Source organism: Octopus sinensis, linkage group LG8 (genome assembly GCF_006345805.1).
Source record: "Octopus sinensis linkage group LG8, ASM634580v1, whole genome shotgun sequence".
In the NCBI taxonomy this organism is placed as follows: Eukaryota; Metazoa; Mollusca; class Cephalopoda; order Octopoda; family Octopodidae; genus Octopus; species Octopus sinensis.
The window spans coordinates 24,933,764-24,951,263 of NC_043004.1; the positions used below are offsets into that span (position 1 = coordinate 24,933,764).

The 17,500-nt window shown below is 37.5% G+C and overlaps 1 protein-coding gene across 1 annotated transcript in view; it reads left to right on the forward strand.

Moving 5' to 3' along the window:
* LOC115214985 (actin-3-like) overlaps positions 1–17,500 on the forward strand; it is a 102,961-nt gene that overhangs the window by 84,784 nt on the left and 677 nt on the right. The window contains exons 2-3 of the mRNA XM_029784084.2: positions 6,729–6,909; positions 16,643–17,500. The exon at positions 16,643–17,500 is cut by the window's right edge and continues 677 nt beyond it. Coding sequence (XP_029639944.1) covers positions 6,729–6,909; positions 16,643–17,500 — 1,039 coding nt within the window. The remainder of the gene's footprint in view (positions 1–6,728; positions 6,910–16,642) is intronic.

Consider the following 17,500-nt stretch of genomic DNA (forward strand, 5'->3'; position numbering starts at 1 on the left):
TGTATCATTTATCTATCTCTTTATGTGTGTGTGTGTGTGTGTATATATACACACACACATATGTATACACCATTAAGCATGAAAATTGTTAGAAAGATGTTTATTATCAATGAAAATTGCTGCTATTTAAGATTAAGAATTGAGATTATTCAAACAGAATATATTTTTTATTGTTTTGATTCCTCTTTGTGAAATTGTTTTTGTGTGTACAGACAGGGTAGGATGCATGAAAATGTGCTGTTATCTAAACTCATCTAACTCAGTTATGACAATTATGTCAAGGAAAACATAATTCTAAGTAGAGACAAATGTGCTGCTATGAACATTTTCTTTTGAATGTATGACATGTGTTAAGAGAAGACAGGATAAGATAAGATGTGTTAAGACAACAAAGACTTGAGGTGGGGGTTGACAGATTTGCCATGTGGTTAAGAAGTTGCTTCATAATCATGTGGTTTCAGGTTCAATACCACCACATGGCACCTTTTGTATGCGTCTTTTACTATTACCTTGAGTCAAAAGCCTTGTGAAGTCATGTAGAGTGATACTTGTGTGGAAATCTGTTGGAAAGATCACTATAGTTCTTCATAGTACATTAGATTCTTCACCTGTTTCAGCAGCACCACCTAGTCTTTCGAGTTTTTTAGGGAGCTTCAGTTTGTTGCAAGAATTTGGAGCAAGTCTCCAGTCTGGGGGTAATTTATGGGTTTTTTCTGTTCCCTTTCTTGTCCCAGCGGCTCTTCAACAGGTCATGGGCACAGTCCTTTTTTTTTTTTCTTTCTATTGAACTCTGCCATTAACATCCTCTACCTCAACATTAATCTGTGGGAGATGGTTGAAAAAACAGATTGAAGGGATAGAAAGTCTTGGGACCGCTTTATACAAGACTTAAGTTAGTCTCACATTTGATCTGTTGAATGAAAGAAATGAATAGAAATATTTTGGTTTAAGACCAGCTAATGTGGGGGAGGGGTAAGTCATTTACATTGATCCCCCTCCCCCATTATTCAACTGGTACTTATTTTATTGACCCTGAATGGATGAAAGGTAAAGTCAACCTCGGCAGAATTTGAACTCAGAACATAAAGACTAATGAAATGCCGCTAAGCATTTTGCACGGCGTGATGGCAATTCTGCCAGCTTGCTGCCTTAATATATTGACATACATTTGCCAGAATCAGAAATAGTATGTTAAATCAATAATGAAGGTGATGTCATGAATAAAGTCTTCGTTATTATTGTCACCACAAAAAGGCGGTGAGCTGGCAGAAACATTAGCACGCTGGGCGAAATGCTTAGTAGTATTTTGCCTGTTTTACGTTCTGAGTTCAAATTCTGCCGAGGTCAACTTTACCTTTCATCCTTTTTGGGGTTGATAAATTAAGTACCAGTTGTGTACTGGGGTCGATCTAATTGACTGGACCCCTCCCCAAAATTTCAGGCCTTGTGCCTAGAGTAGAAAAAATTATTGTCACACAAACATCACTGCTGTTGCTACTGTTGCTGCTTCTGTCACAATTAGCAGCAACAACAACAATACCACCATTGCTGCCACCATCACCATCTCCCTCACCAACACCATCACTACCACCACCACCACCCAACATTACCATAACCATCATCAATTGTTTCCACCGGCACCCTGTAATATAATATTTTGTCCTATTGACCTAATGAGAATGGAAGGTAGTAGTTGGGATTTTTCTTTTATTCGTTTAGTCCTTTGATTGCAGCCATGCTGGAGCACCTTAAAGGGTTTTAGGTCGAGCAAATAGACCCCAGGACTTATTGTTTATAAGCCTAGTACTTATTCTATTAGCTTCTTTTGCCGAACTGCTAAGTTACAGAGACATAAATATACCAGCACTGATTGTCAAGTAGTGGAGGAGGGACTAACACAGACACAAAGACCCACACACAGATACATATATATTATATATATATATATATATATATATATATATATATGATAGATTGCCGTCAATTCATTCTCTCTTACCTGTTTGTGTTTGCCTTTCAAATGCTGTGTTTTTACTGAGTAGAAGAAATGGCTATAATCTCTTTGACTGCTATTTCTAAATTCGGTGTGTGGTAAGGCAATTCGTTGCTAAACCCTTAATTGCTTAGTATTACTATATATATATATATATATATATATACGTGTATATCTATCTATCTGTCTATATATATATATATATATATATATATACGTGTATATCTATCTATCTGTCTATATATGTATATATATATATATATATATATATACACACACACACATGACAGGCTTCTTTCAGTTTCTGTCCACCAAATCCATCCACAAGACTTTGGTTGGCCTGGGGACATAGTAGAAGGGACTTGCTCAAGGTGCCATAAAGTGGGACTGAACCCAGAACCATATGGTTGGGAAGCAAGTTTCTTACCACACAGCCATGTCTGTTTCTTACCATACAGCCATACCTTTGAACGTGAAAGGTTGTAACAAAATACTGCTAAACATTTTGTTTGAAACTCTAATGATTCTGCTAATAAATTACCCAAGAATCACGACAACAATATATTTTCATTTTGCTACTCAGGCATGACTGTGTTGTTAAAATGTTCATTTTTCTTAACCATACAGTTTTGGGTTCAGTCCTACTGTATGACTCTTGGTCAAGTGTCTTCTACAATAGCCTTCTGAGTGAGTTCATTTCTATACTACATGAATATTTAATTAGCCATACTCAGAATTTAAGAAGAATAATGGAGCTACTCTTTCATGTTTTGGTTGCGATAATTAAAAGTGGATTCTAATTATGAAAGAAGATATAAAAATATTGCATCAAAGAATTGTTACTGACCATCATCAGAAAAATACCATATGTCAATCAGTCTGTTACTTTGATTTCAGTCAGTTACTTTCAACAATGTTAAAATGATCTTAAAACAGGCACGGGTGACCACTACATGGATTGTCTCTTTGTCTCTGGTACAAAATGATGAAGCCAACGCTCATCTTAGGTTAGGAAATGTTCAAGGAAACCAGTTGGATCTGCCTCAAACAATATCAGATGTAATCAACCTGGTGTGCTTTTGAGATCAGGTATCAGAAGACATGGCGCCCATTGATTAGGAATGTTCGTCATACCAAGTTCATCATGCATAATGTTCTCAACTCTCTCAGTGGATGTGCTAATAGCATTGGCTATTTGATTTATAGTCAATCGCCTGTCATCCATGCTATCTCCCTTCCGCTCCTAAATCCAGCTGGCCACTTTTGCACTGTTGATAAACCTGGAGCGTTATCCCTGATTTCAGTGAAAAGACATTGAAGTTTGCATTTATAATTATGTTCAGTCTGGCTCCCCATATTTACTATCAGATCAGTTATCCAGATAATCAGTTATCTTGACAAAATATTTCTCAGCTGTCTCATTTGGACAATTTGAGTCCAACTGTATGTATTTTTAAGAAGGTTTGATTGACCTGTTCATTGTACTCTTTACTTCTTATACTATTTTACTTGTTTCAGTCATTTGACTGCAACCCTGCTGGAGCACCACCTTTAGTTGAGCAAATCGACCCCAGGACTTATTCTTTGTAAGCCTAGTAATTATTCCATCGGTCTCTTTTGTTGACGTAAACACACCAGCATCGGTTGTGAAGCTATGTTGGGGGGAACAAACACAGACACACAAACATATACACACACACATACATATATATATACATATATACGACGGGCTTCTTTCAGTTTCCGTCTACCAGATCCACTCACAAGACTTTGGTTGGCCTAAGGCTATAGTAGAAGACACTTGCCGAAGGTGCCATGCAGTGGGACTGAACTCGGAACCATGTGGTTGGTAAGCAAGCTACTTACCACACAGCCACTCCTGTGCCTATATCACATGATTATCCTCACATATTGATTGTCACTACTGTGTCATTCACTTCATGATTTCTCTCTAGTTATTTACTGGTTTATATATTGGGGGTACGAAAATGGGGTACTAATTGGGCAAGGCTATGTGAAACTCTATATAGATCTGGGTCATAATTAAAATCCTTAGATTGTCAGATCTGCATGTTGTCTCTTAAGGTTATTGTAGCAAAATTTTCTCAGAGCAAGACATTTCTCTTTCTTCAATCTTGTTCTTGGTCTCAAAATGAAGCAGTACCTTGTAAATGTTGTTATTGGGTTGTCCGGAAAGTTTGTGCTGGTTTTTAAAGGAAAGAAAAAGGTAATAAATAGTTGCCACTACATTTTTAATCAATCAAATATGAACCATTTTGTTGCACCATGCGTCTCTATCTTTCCTTAACTTGAAAATACCCTCTTCCCAGAATTGAGGTGGTTGGTGGTTTTCAGCAAAGAATCATCAGGTTTTCTTTTTTACGTCATCAAGGAATTGAAATTTTTACCATTAAGACTATTCTGCAGACCTGAATAAGTGGAAATCCAAAAGGAGCAATATTCTAGTGAATATGGAGGGGTGGTGGGTAACACTCTCAGCCGAAGTGCAGCAATTTTTGTCTGGTTCCCAAAGCATAAGTACTGAAAATGAACTTTCTTATCTTCCATTTTTAAAGGGTTACAGAATTAACAAGGTTATAGGAACATAAACCTTCTGCCACGAAAGATAGCTTAACCGACGTTTGTTCTAAATGGAGGTGTGTAGTCAAATCCTATTTTATGGACTCAACCATGTTCTAAAATAAGTCGAAAGGTAAGCTACTATAAATCGGCACAAACTTTCCGGACAACCCAATACATTGTCTCATATAATCCATGTTGTTGAAGTACTTGCTGTGGTCATTGTTGTTGTCATCATCATTATCATCATTGCTGTAGTTATCATTGCTATCATTGTTTTTGATGTCATCATTGTCCTTATAGTTGTCAGCATCATCAACATATTATCTCCTCCTCCTCCTCTGTATTTATAAGTCTGCAGCCTGTATTTGATTCCCAGCATGGGAATATTAATGTTTTGTCAGGTCTCCTTGGTGTAGTGGTATCTTGGTCATAATGCATATAGAAAGGCATGTGGTTTGATCCCTGTACATGATTCGGTTCACTTTTTAGCAACACGAAAGGGCATCCGGTTGCAGAACAGTCTCAGCAATATGTATTTCATTCGACCCATACTTGCATGAAAAACAAATGTAAAACAGTCAAGTTTTCCATATTAGTTTAGGTTGGATGAATTTGCAGTATACCATATGTTTATTTGCCTCCATTCTGTCATCCCACCAGTTAGCCCAGCATCTTGTGATGCTAATGATGTCAGATTGAAATATCATATTGTGAGTCATCAGAAAATATGATCAGCTCATCAATGAGTCTAGCATGGAACAATAAAAGAAACCAACAATGATAATAACAAAGAAAGACAGATGTTAAATTATTAATGGTGATAATGATGGTGGTATTAATTTGTGTCAGCAGTCAGCATGTTCATCTTTTGGTAGGAAGTGTTGACAATTCTCATCAGGTTACAAAAGACTCTCTGCTTCTCCCTGATTTCTTCCTTCCAAGATATAAAAATTATTAACAAATTAGTAACAGATATATTGATGTGCTTGTTGGATCACACTAATGAAATAAAAGCAGAAAAGTTAGCATGTATCTCTCTCTTTTTACTCTTTTACTTGTTTCAGTCATTTGACTGTGGCCATGCTGGAGCACCACCTTTAGTCGAGCAAATTGACCCCAGAACTTATTCTTTGTAAGCCTAGTACATATTCTATCAGTCTCTTTTGCCGAACTGCTAAGTTACGAGGACGTAAACACACCAGCATCGGTTGTCAAGCGATGTTGGGGGAGGAGGGGACAAACACAGACACACAAACACATACACACACACACATTATATGTACATATATACGATGGGCTTCTTTCAGTTTCCATCTACCAAATCCACTCACTAGGCTTTGGTCAGCCCGAGGCTATAGTAGAATGCACTTGCCCAAGATGCCATGCAGGGGGACTGAACCCGGAACCATGTGGTTGGTAAGCAAGCTACTTACCACACAGCCACTCCTACTTTGTTGTATATAGTTTATGCTATGTATGTATGTATGTATCACTCACTGTGGTTCCCCTTCTCTTTCCTGTCCCCCTTTGTACTCTCATGAACTCCTTGCTCATGCACTTTGTCCAATTCTCTACTGCTTTATTTACATTCATTTCCTTGAACCTAAACAGTATTGTTGTATCAGCCACATGAGATCTTCAGGATATTATTCAAGCAGCACTGATAGAATTGCTCAAAATGTTGGATATGCTTGCAGTAGGTTGTCCGGGTTTTGTATCTTTACAACAATGCTGTTAAGTCATATGCTTGACAGGCATCGTCTTTCGTTGCTGCTTTGATGTCTGATTGCAACCAGAGCCTTGATTCAAGCTTTCCAAGTGCTCCTCAAGCCTCAGAAATTCTATAACTGATTTCCTTATCAAGTGTGTTAATTTCCAGACGATGTGCTGCCAAAGTAGACAAAGGTATCTACAACTTCTAACTTTTTACCCTTGATGTACATCGGTGATGGGATATATAGCTTATCTGATGCTAGTTGTAGCATTGACTATGGTCTTCCTAAAACTGATTTGCAGTCCAAATTCATCATACGCTCACCACTGATATATATATATGACCTTTAAATTGTACGTCTTATGATTTTTTTTCCATAATTAATTTTGGGGTTAAGTAATGATTTTGTTAACAATGTTTTTTTTTTCTTTTCTGCAGGAAAGAAGAATCTCATGTACAGACATGCTACGAAACATCTCCAGTTTCTCGTAAACGCTACAACAATGATGGTGTACCTGTGGTTTTTGACTGTGGTACAGGCACTTGTAAAATTGGCTTCTCTGGTGAAGATTTACCCAGGGATGTTTTCCCAACATGCACAGCAGAACTTCAGCAACAGGTAAGTTTCTTATTGAATGAGATTTTAGTTTTACTTGTTGGGTCTGGACCAGGAGTTCTCAACTGGGGTCCATATAAGATTTTTGGGGATCTTCATAAACAAAATAGTAAACAGGGGATCCACAAGTAATATTTTAAGGGTCCATGAAAAATTCTGATTCAGATGCATTTCTAGTAAGAAACAGTTAGGTTTCTTTCTAACATTTTACATAGTGCAACATACACAAATTAATGTGTGAAAATCAAAATAGGAATTTTGAAAAGGGTTTCTATAAAACTAATTTTTTAATTTAAAATGACTATGGGTGTCCACCAGAATAGAATAGTAATCAAAGTGGCTATACGTAAAAAATGGTTGACAACCATCAGTCTAGATGAAAGAGCAGTGCCCATCACTTTCATAAGCCCACCTATACTGGTGAGACTGATGCCATTAATGTGTCTCTGAAACTTTTGTAAGTCAGTACCTACAGGAGACATTTTCTTTATGAGATAGTGTGGAATTCCATAAGATCAAACATTCTAGGAAGGAAGGACTGGGTATAGAGATTAGTGTGGGGGTTAATCTTAACAAGGTGCATGGCTCAGTGGTTAGAGCGTTGGGCTCACATTCATAAGGTAGTGAGTTCGATTCTTGGACTGTGCTGTGTGTTGAGTTCTTCAACAAGGTACTTTATTTCACATTGGTCCAGTTCACTCAGCTATAGAAATGAGTTGTAATATCACCGGTGTCAAGCTGTATTGGCCTTTGCCTTTTCCTTGGATAACATCGGTGGTGAGGAGTGGGAAGGCTGGTATGCATGGATAACTGCTGATCTTCCCTGAACAACCTTACCCAGACTTGTTCCTAGGAGGGTAACTTTCTAGGTGCAATCTCATGGTCATTCATGGCCGAAGGGGGTCCTCTTAATCTCAACAAAGGTGATGAGAAGATGGAAGAAGAGTGAAATGAGATTACTTGAGAAGTATTAAAATACTTGATAACTTTTCTGGGATTTTATCCCTTGTACTAGTATGTATAAACTTATAGTCAGGAGTGATTCTATTTAGAAATATTAATTTTCTATATTTAATGGTAGCTGTTCATCTGGGAAGTGGAAGTAAAATTTGTTACTTACTGCTTTTACTTAATGCAGTCATCATTATCATCATCGTTTTAACATCTCTTCTTCCATGCTTGAATGGGTTGGATGGATTTTATTGAGGCAGCTTTTCTACAGCTGGATGCCTTTTCTGTTGCCAACCCTCACCTATTTCCAAGCAGGCAAGTATTTCCCAATGGCCAAACATATTCTTGCAGAATATTGAAAGTGAGTGACACTGCTTGTATAGCAGTGACAATCATTTTATATCTATCATATGATGTCAGCCCCCCCCTACCTATTTACATGTGTATGTACATACTTGTATATCTTTTATTGTTTACTTGTTTCAGTCATTAGGCTGTGGCCATGCTGGAGCTCTGCCTTGAAGGGTTTAGCCAAACAAATTGACCTCAGTACTTTTTTGTTTTTGCTAAGCCTAGTACTTATTCTACTAGTATCTTTTTGCCAAACAGTTAAGTTATGGGGATGTAAATGAACCAGCACTGGTTGTCAAGCAGTGAGGTGGGGGATAAACACAAGCACGAAGAGGACATGTTGAAGGCACCCGTGCCAGTGATTTGTTAAAGACACCTAGTACACTCTGTGGAGTGGTTGGCATTAGGAAGGGTATCCAACTGTAGACTGGAGCCTGCTGTAGCTCTCCAGCTTACCAAGTCTCGTCAAACCGTCTAACCCATGTCAGCATGGAAAACAGATGCTAAACGATGATAATGATGATACACACACACACACACACATGCCCACATGTGTGCGTCACACACACACACACACACACACATGCATGACAGGCTTCTTTTAGTTTCCTTCCAGTAAATCCACTCACAAGGCTTTGGTCAGCCTGGGGCTATAGTGGAAGACATGTGAACAAGGTACCACTGCGTGACACCTTGAACCCAGAAGCATGTAGTTAAGAAGCAGTATCCTACTTTAGCATGCAATCTACTGCAGTAAAGACCCAAGGACCATCAATTCTATGTCCAAACTTCCTGTTATTTTGTACATCTACATAATTTTCTTGAGCAAGTGGAGCAGTGTTGCCATTTAGCAGTCTTCTACAATTGTATTTCTGTTGACCAGCAAATCTTGCCTCATCAATTTCAAAGGCGTTGTTGTTTTTTTCCAACCATCTTACCCTGTTGACAATGAGAAACGATGGCTCTACACACCGCTCTGCACATATCATACCAGTCATTTACTGTACTGGAACACTTTCCTGTTAGAGTCACTGCTTTATTCATGGATATCTCCATTAAAAAAAAGTACACCAGCTCTAAAATCTCACACAAGCTCAAATTGCAGTGCAACTTGTTGATGTCCATATAAGGTAAAAAAAACCAGTTACCTTTCCGAATAGAACACGAAGTTTGACACCCTTTTCGAGGAAAACGAGATATAAGCTGGTATTCTCCATTTCTGTCACATTTTTGTTTTTCTTACCTGACGCTACCACATCAATGACAAGAGTCTGCTTCTTGTGATGTATCCAGAAGATTGCTTTCTTGTAAAAACACAACTGCTGTTTCCTCTGTAAAAATTATGTGTCTATAGAAATCCTTTAACAGCATTGTAATGGCTAAAATTAACTCAAGTTAAAAGGGTAAGAAAAGGTAGACCTCATGCTAAAAGTAATTTCAGTGTAGACAGGATACTGCGGTAGACCGCATGCTAAAGTAGGATACTGTGGTAGACCGCACACTAAAGTAGCACTCAAACGTCTTACTTCATTATCACGTCTGTGCCTACAGCTGCCATGCCTGTGCTTGATTTCAAATGTAATGTGATCCTCATGTTTTGTAAATTAAAGTTAACAATAAATTTAATCCACCTTTTGTTTCTTTTTTTTACGCTAAACATAACATTACTCTTAATTTTTACCCTGTTATCTTCTGTTAAATTTCTCACATTATAAATAAATGCAATATGTACTCAGTACTTAAGGAGGTATAATAGACAAGCTGTAGTGAAGGTTTTACATACATGACAACAGCTAATTGCTGAATGCCTAACCTCACATCCTTTTGTTTTCATGCTTAGATAATAAAAATAGATTAACCAAGAACTTCATATAGAAGATGTCTTGAACTCATTTAACTCACATCTGCTGGCAGACTTCATAATTTGCTATTGAATATAACTACCTGGGGTGAAAAGTCTGTTAATTATTACCTCCTATGTATGTATGTAGGTGTGTGTGTGTGTGTGTGTGTGTATGAATATTTGTATGTATAGATATATGTGTATATATGTATCGCACACACATACACATGCACATATACAATTGTATATATGTATGTATGTATTGTAATTTCATATACTTAGTTTGAAAAGCTTTTGCTCTTCACATCTACTTGGACATTGGGAGTCAAGGGTGGAGAGTGCTCAGTAAAGTAGTCAGTGCTATGTGAAGGGATTATAAGCAAACCTTTGAGAGATCACTTATATGGCAGCGGGTTGGGGTTCAAGTGTGTGCTGAAGTCAAAAGATGGACTCCAAACCTCTCCACAGCAAGGCAAGGACTGCTTGCTGTGTGTGTGTGTGATTTCTAAGATCACATCCTTCATGAGGTAACCCTGTTTCTAATTGAGCACAGAAAATCTGAGGGAGTGAATCCTGATCACAAGTCCTGCACATTGGTAGTCTAGTGTGTATTGTAATGTCATTTTGAAAGTCAAAGGTGGTAGCGACAGTAGCTCAGCATCACACTTCATGACCAAGTAGCCTGTTAAGGACAACACTGCTTACTCGCAATGTGAGGGAACTAGAAAATGTGCTCTAAACAAATGCTTACATCATTTCAAACTGATCAGCATGCCACAGCTGATGGTTGTTTGTTTTTAATGGTAAAAAGATAAAGAGAAGAAAAGCAGCAATAACTAAAAAAAAAAAAAAAAGTGCAAAAACATTGCTAGCATGTATCTGAAGTTTGGTTGTCAGTATTTTGCACCTTGACTCAGGAAGTGAAAATCAGCTGGAAAGAAGGACTGCTCTTTTAGCAGAGGAATTAAGGAGATATGATATTGATATTACAGCACTTTCTGAAACATTTCTTGCTAACAAAGGGTAGATCACCAAAGTAAATACATTCTTTTGGGAACAGAAAACAGAAAAAGCAAACTGAGAGAATGGTGTAGGATTTGCTATAAAGACCAAGTTAGTTGAGAAACTTCAGGAACTGCCTTTTGGCACATCAGATAGAATAATAAGCCTTCAATTACCATTGGATAAAAGCAGATACAACTCTATGATCAGTGTATATGTTACCAGTGACACGTTCAGAGGAGGATACAATACTGTTCTATATTGACCTGAGAAAGTTGTTACTTGGTACTTACAAGAATTACAGGATATATCTAATGGAAGACTTTAATGTTTGGTAGGAGTTGAGCATGATATTTGGTGCTACCTGGAGAAACATGGTCTTGGTAAAACACTGCAATAAACTGCATCTCTTGCAGTTATACAATAACTATAACTTGGCAATGCTTTCTTTAATTAAAAAAGCAAGTGCAGAGAGACGTGGATGCACCCACATTTGAAGCACTGCCATATGGTTGATTTTATTACATTAGAAAGTGTGGTCTATGGGATATGAAAACTAAGAGTCATGAGAGGTGCAAAGTGTTGGATAGTCATTGATTAGTCAGAGCCAAGTTTAGGTTTTAGATACACCCTAAGTTTCAGCAGAAAAGTAGTTACACAATGCTTCATATGGGCAAATTCTAGTCAAAAGAAACTCAAAATTTGTTGATATTAGCCAGTAGAAGATACACAATTAAAAATGGTGACGTCTTTTATGTTTCTGATAAGTGTACTGTCAGATGATGCAAGTTTGGAGAAGGAGATCTTCTACAGAATGAAGAAAACTTTGGTAGCTCTTGGAAATCTGAAAAGCCGGCTATGCTTTTAGGTTAAATACTTGGGATCAGATTAAATACAAAGATATCCATTTGCAAGACTAGTGTACTCTTGGGTTTATTGTATGACTCTGAAACTTGGATGATCTACAAACACCAAGTCAAGATGCTCAAATAGCTTCACCAACACTGTTTAAAATATATACTCAACGTGAAGTGGATCAGACATACTCTAGATTCCAAAGTTCAAGAAAAAGTTGAGATGACTGTCGTTGAAGCCATCATCGTTTGGAGTGTTTTAAGGTGGAGTGGACATTTTTTTGAATGAGTAATACTTGAATTCCAAAGCAACTGTTTTATGGGGAAAAAAAGAAAGCAGAAAGCCTCAAAACTCAAACATGGTACAAAGATCTTCTTAAGATGAACTTGAAGAAATGTGCTATTTCTATTGAGAAGTGGGAAGAAAAAGCTGCTGACAGAGTAAAGTGGAGAAAAGCAATCTTTGATGAGATAGCATTATTTGAGAGGGAAAGAATTCAGCATGCTCCGTACAAAAGAGCAATTCAGAAGGGAAAGCAAGTCAAAGGAAAAGGCAGTGTGATACAAAGCAGGTGCAGTATCTCCAGCAACTTGGTCTGAAGTGCAACATGTATGGTAAACTGGGGAAGTTGAAAGCTGGTATGAAGAGTCCTCTACAAAGTCATGCAAGGAAAGGGCCTCAAGAAGAAATTCCAAGATGTCATACTCTAGAATGAGTTGACAACTAATATTAGATGTATGCATATATTTAATAATTTCATTTGGGCATTAACTCTGGAGTTTGCCCTGTTAAGTTCCTCTACTGGTATTGACTATCAGACGTGTGTGTGTGAATGAATTTATGTATATATGTGTGTATATGTATATATGTGTGTGGGAATAAATATACACATATATAAATGTAATATATATATATATAATGTGTGTGTGTGAATGTATATATATATATATCTATATATATAAAACTGTAGTTGTGTGAGTGTCTGTCCCCTATGATTTAGATTCCTAACTACTCCCACATTTTGCGGTGCAGTTTAACCAAATTCGGGTATCTTATAGTCGTGATTCATATCGAGCCCGTCTGAGTATTAGCGCGCATCTACGATGAGTCTACGATTTAAAAAATAATTTAACATCATTTTTTATTCCATTTTAATGCATAATTTTTCGTGTGTCGATGGCGGCGGAGTTGGCGTCCATGGTCACACCTGCACCTGTTTGCTTCTCCCCCTTCTTCCCTCTCTCGTGAAGCTGTGGGGAAGGGAGTGTAAGGAAATCAATGTCGTAAAGCGTTGTCAAGGAGACCAGCGTTCTTTTAGAACAACGACTTCATGGCTTGAAGACACCAAAACAGAAATGGCTAAGAAAGCCCGAATTGGCATCTATAAGGGAAGTAACTCTCTAAAAATGCTTATATAGTTATTTCCCTTACAAACCCGAGCAACGCCGGGCGATACTGCTAGTATATATATATATATATATATATATATATGCACACACATATATGTAACAAAATAATTTACATCCCTCTATGTTCTGAATTTAAATTGTAATTTACCACCTAGGTTCAAAATATATACTAGTACTAGTTTTATTCCATCAATTATAGCTCTTCTATAAAGCTCAACTGTTATAAACTATAGCTGTCCTCCAGATTATGGAAGCATTGCATTTCTGAAAATCTTGCTGTAATATGGAATTCTATAACATGGAATCTATTTTCCCCTTGCCTTTCATGATAAATATCATAAAAGGTAACCCATTGCTCTCTAAAGCATTTTCACAAGTTTATCCTAAATGTTCATGGTTGTTTTCAGATTTTTAGTTAGCCTTTGTTTCATACATTCTGAATAATATAAAGCTTTCCATTCATAAGTCTCAAGATACTCTGATGGTTGGAAAAAATTGGGAATGTGATATCAAATATGATGCATGGATAACCAAGGAAATATGTGCTGTGTATCACATGATGCACAGGACAGGCAAAGTGTTAATGAGAAAAATAAGTTTTGCAATAAGATATTCCATATAGCAAGATTGTCAGGAATGCAATGCTTTAATAATGCAGGAGGTAGCTGCATATGAAATGTAATCACTTAAGTTAACTGTTTCATCTCCTTCGTTGTGAAAATGGTTCTAATTATTTCTACATATATTCAGATCTTAATGCTGTTAATCCCCCTCTCTCTCTCTTTCGGAGAGGCACAAGCACCTACACGCACATATACACACACGGCAGTAACTTCCACCTACCGAATCCAATCACAAAGCTCCGGTCGGCTCGGGGCTATAGCGGAAGACACCTACCCAAAGTGCCACGCAGTGGGACTGAACCCGAAACCATATAGCTAGGAAGCAAGCTCTCTAACCACACAGCCATGCCCGTTAATGAGTTAACTATTTAGATGCACAGCTGATGTTGCAGGACCAATGCCTGTCTCAGAATTTTTCTAATATTTTTCTTTCAATTAGAAGAATCCACAAGGCTAGTGTTCATCTCTGTTGAGTTTAGGAGGTAAAGATTAAAAAAAAAAAAAGAAAAACAAACTAAAACCAGTTTCTTGATTATATGTATAGGTTATTGGTGTGCTTTCAAGAGCTTTGTCTGAATGAAGAATTGAATGCTATTCTGAATCCAACAAACTCCACTCCAATTCCATTGAAATCTTGCTGCCTATATCTGGATATTCCACAGACTTGTTGCTGTATATTCAACAGAACTGTTGTTGTTTATAGCTGAATATTGCCAGGGTCTGTTTTATTCTGCAGATCCATTGTTGCTTATTGCTAGATATTGCACAGTTCTGTTACTGCCCATGGCTGGCTATTGCACGGCTGTTACTGCCAATAGCTGAATATCACTCAGATCTGTTACTGTCTATGGCTGGATATCCTTCAGATCTGTTGCTACCTATAACTGGATATCCCTCAGATCTGTTGCTGCCTATTGCTGACTCTGGCTACAAATATTTTGATTTCATAAGTTTTGAATTAAAATCTTCCACCAAATCTTAGTCACAATTTATGTTCCTAACACTAGCTGAATGATAACTAAGTTATTTTACTAAATTATTTGTTATATTTAAAGTAATTGAAAGAAGCACAGAACATCTCAAATTAAATACAGTAACGAAAGGGTTAATTTCTTTTTATTTGGCACAAAGTTGATTTTAGTTTTGAAGGTGAATTGCAATCAACTATGATTGCAATTAACACCAATATATTACAGATACTAAGTTATTCAATTGCAAAAGGTGAAAGGCAAAAACTAATTCATAATTTAAAATTGTTTATTGTAGGTCATCCGCAACTGTAGAAGCATGTAAAGATGGCTCTGTACATTTGTGCCATTTATGTCTTTAACTCTTTAGCATTTAGATTACTCTGACCTGTATTATTTATTCACATTATTTTGAATTAATCATGCATTATCTCATAGCTTCGAAATTTTAACGATGTGATTATTTATTTTTAGAATGACATTGTAGAGTAGGTGTGACAGGCTAGATCTGGCCAGTGTGAATATAAAATTGATAGAATACTTAGACCTTGGATCCCCTCTTCAATCATGAATGACCATGGGTTTGCACCTAGAAAGTTACCCTCCGAGGCACAAGTATGGGCAAGGTTGTTTATGGATGACCAGCAGTCACCCATGCATACCAGCTTCCCCTCTCAGCGCCATCAATGTTATTCAAGGTAAAACCAAAGGCTGATACAGCTTGGCACCAGTGATGTCACACTCATTTCTACAGCTGAGTGGACTGGAGCAATGTGAAATAAAGTGACTTGCTCAAGAGCACAATACATAGCCTGGTCTGGGAATTGAACTCAATACCTCATGATTGTGATCCCAAAGCTCTAACTACTGAGCCATGTGGTAGCTGGTTTAAAGACTAAAGGCCATCAGAAATGGTAGTCTGTAGAACTTACAATTTTGCATTATTTAGTCCTGTACTTCTGGGTTGCAAGTTCAAATACCACTAATTTGAATTTTGTCTTCCATTTCTTCTGGGGCGATATGTCAGGGATTTATTCAATCAAGCATAAACTTTTTAAGAAATCCATGACCTTGTACTGCTGCAAGAAGTTAATAAAAGTACAAAATTGGTTTTCTGGAACCTTAGGTCCTGAATTTCTATCTTTTACTTGTTTCAGTCATTAGACAGCAGCCAAGCTGGAACACCACCTTGAAGCATTTTAATCAAACTAATCAACCCCAGTTGCTAAGTTATGGGGTTGTAAACACACCATATATATATATGCACACACATACATACACACAATGGCCTTCTTTCAGTTTCTGTGTACCATATCCGCTCACAGGGCTTTAGTCTACCCAAGGCTACAGTAGAAAACACTTGCCCAAGGTGCCATGCAGTGGGACTGAACCCAAAACTTTGTAGTTGGGAAGCAAACATCTTACTAAACAGCAACACCTGTACCTAACTTCTTACCACACAGCCATGCCTGTGCCTACTGATTTTTATGAACCAGGGGTAAATTTAAAAAAAATTTAATTTACTTTAATAATTAAATGAAATACAGTTATTTGTGTACATTGGTGAAAATTAGTGCAGAATATAAAAGGTTCTGGGCTATTTAATGTCCGGAAAGTTGGTGTTGTATCTGTATCCTATTTTATATTTTAAAATTTGTATAATCATAATTTTATGTTGTTCAAAATTTTGAATAATTCTAATTTTTTTCTTATTCTTCTTTTTGTATTTTCAAGTTGGGTACATTTTCCCGGAAAGGCCGTGAATCTCCACTTTTCCCATCAAGTGCCGAACATGTGGTATGTAGCAATCCAGTGCAGCGTGGCGTTATAACTAACTGGGATACGATGGAGTATGTCTGGCATCAGTGTTTTGAGCGACTGGGGGTTTCCTCAGATACCCAGCCAGTATTGCTTAGCGAGACTCCTTTCTTCGGACCTCAGAATCGTGAGAAATTAGCCGAGATTTTATTTGAAACATTTGATGTTCCAGCCTTATATTTACTATTACAGCCAGTGCTAGCTCTTTACGGATCTGGACATTGGTCAGGTATCGTTTTAGATGCTGGCGAGGGAACGACCCACATAGTCCCCGTCTTTGATGGTTATCCATGCAATGAAGCTATAGTCAGATTTCCTATGGCTGGCTGCGATCTCACTGAACAACTGGGGCGTGCTTTACAAGGAGAAGCCATTCCAGCACTACGTCAATCTCCAGAGAATTACAGAACAACTGTGCGGCACATAAAAGAAAAATATTGTTCAATAATGAAATATGAAGAGGCACGTAAAAATAGTATGCCACCGTCAGAAGACAAGGAATACACACTTCCATGTACAGATACAAGCATTGTGATTGGCCCCGAAAGACTTAAAGTTCCAGAATATCTTTTCCAACCAGAGCGCTGTGGTTTTACTTGTCCGAGTTTACAACAGAGTATCGCAAAATCAATTTTACGGTGTCATACTTCATTACAGGATAGTATGGCATCCAATATAGTTTTAGCAGGGGGAACAACTCTACTACCGGGCATGTGTGATCGCCTACATAAAGAGTTATCTGCCTTGTCAATAACAAACATCAACATTACAGCT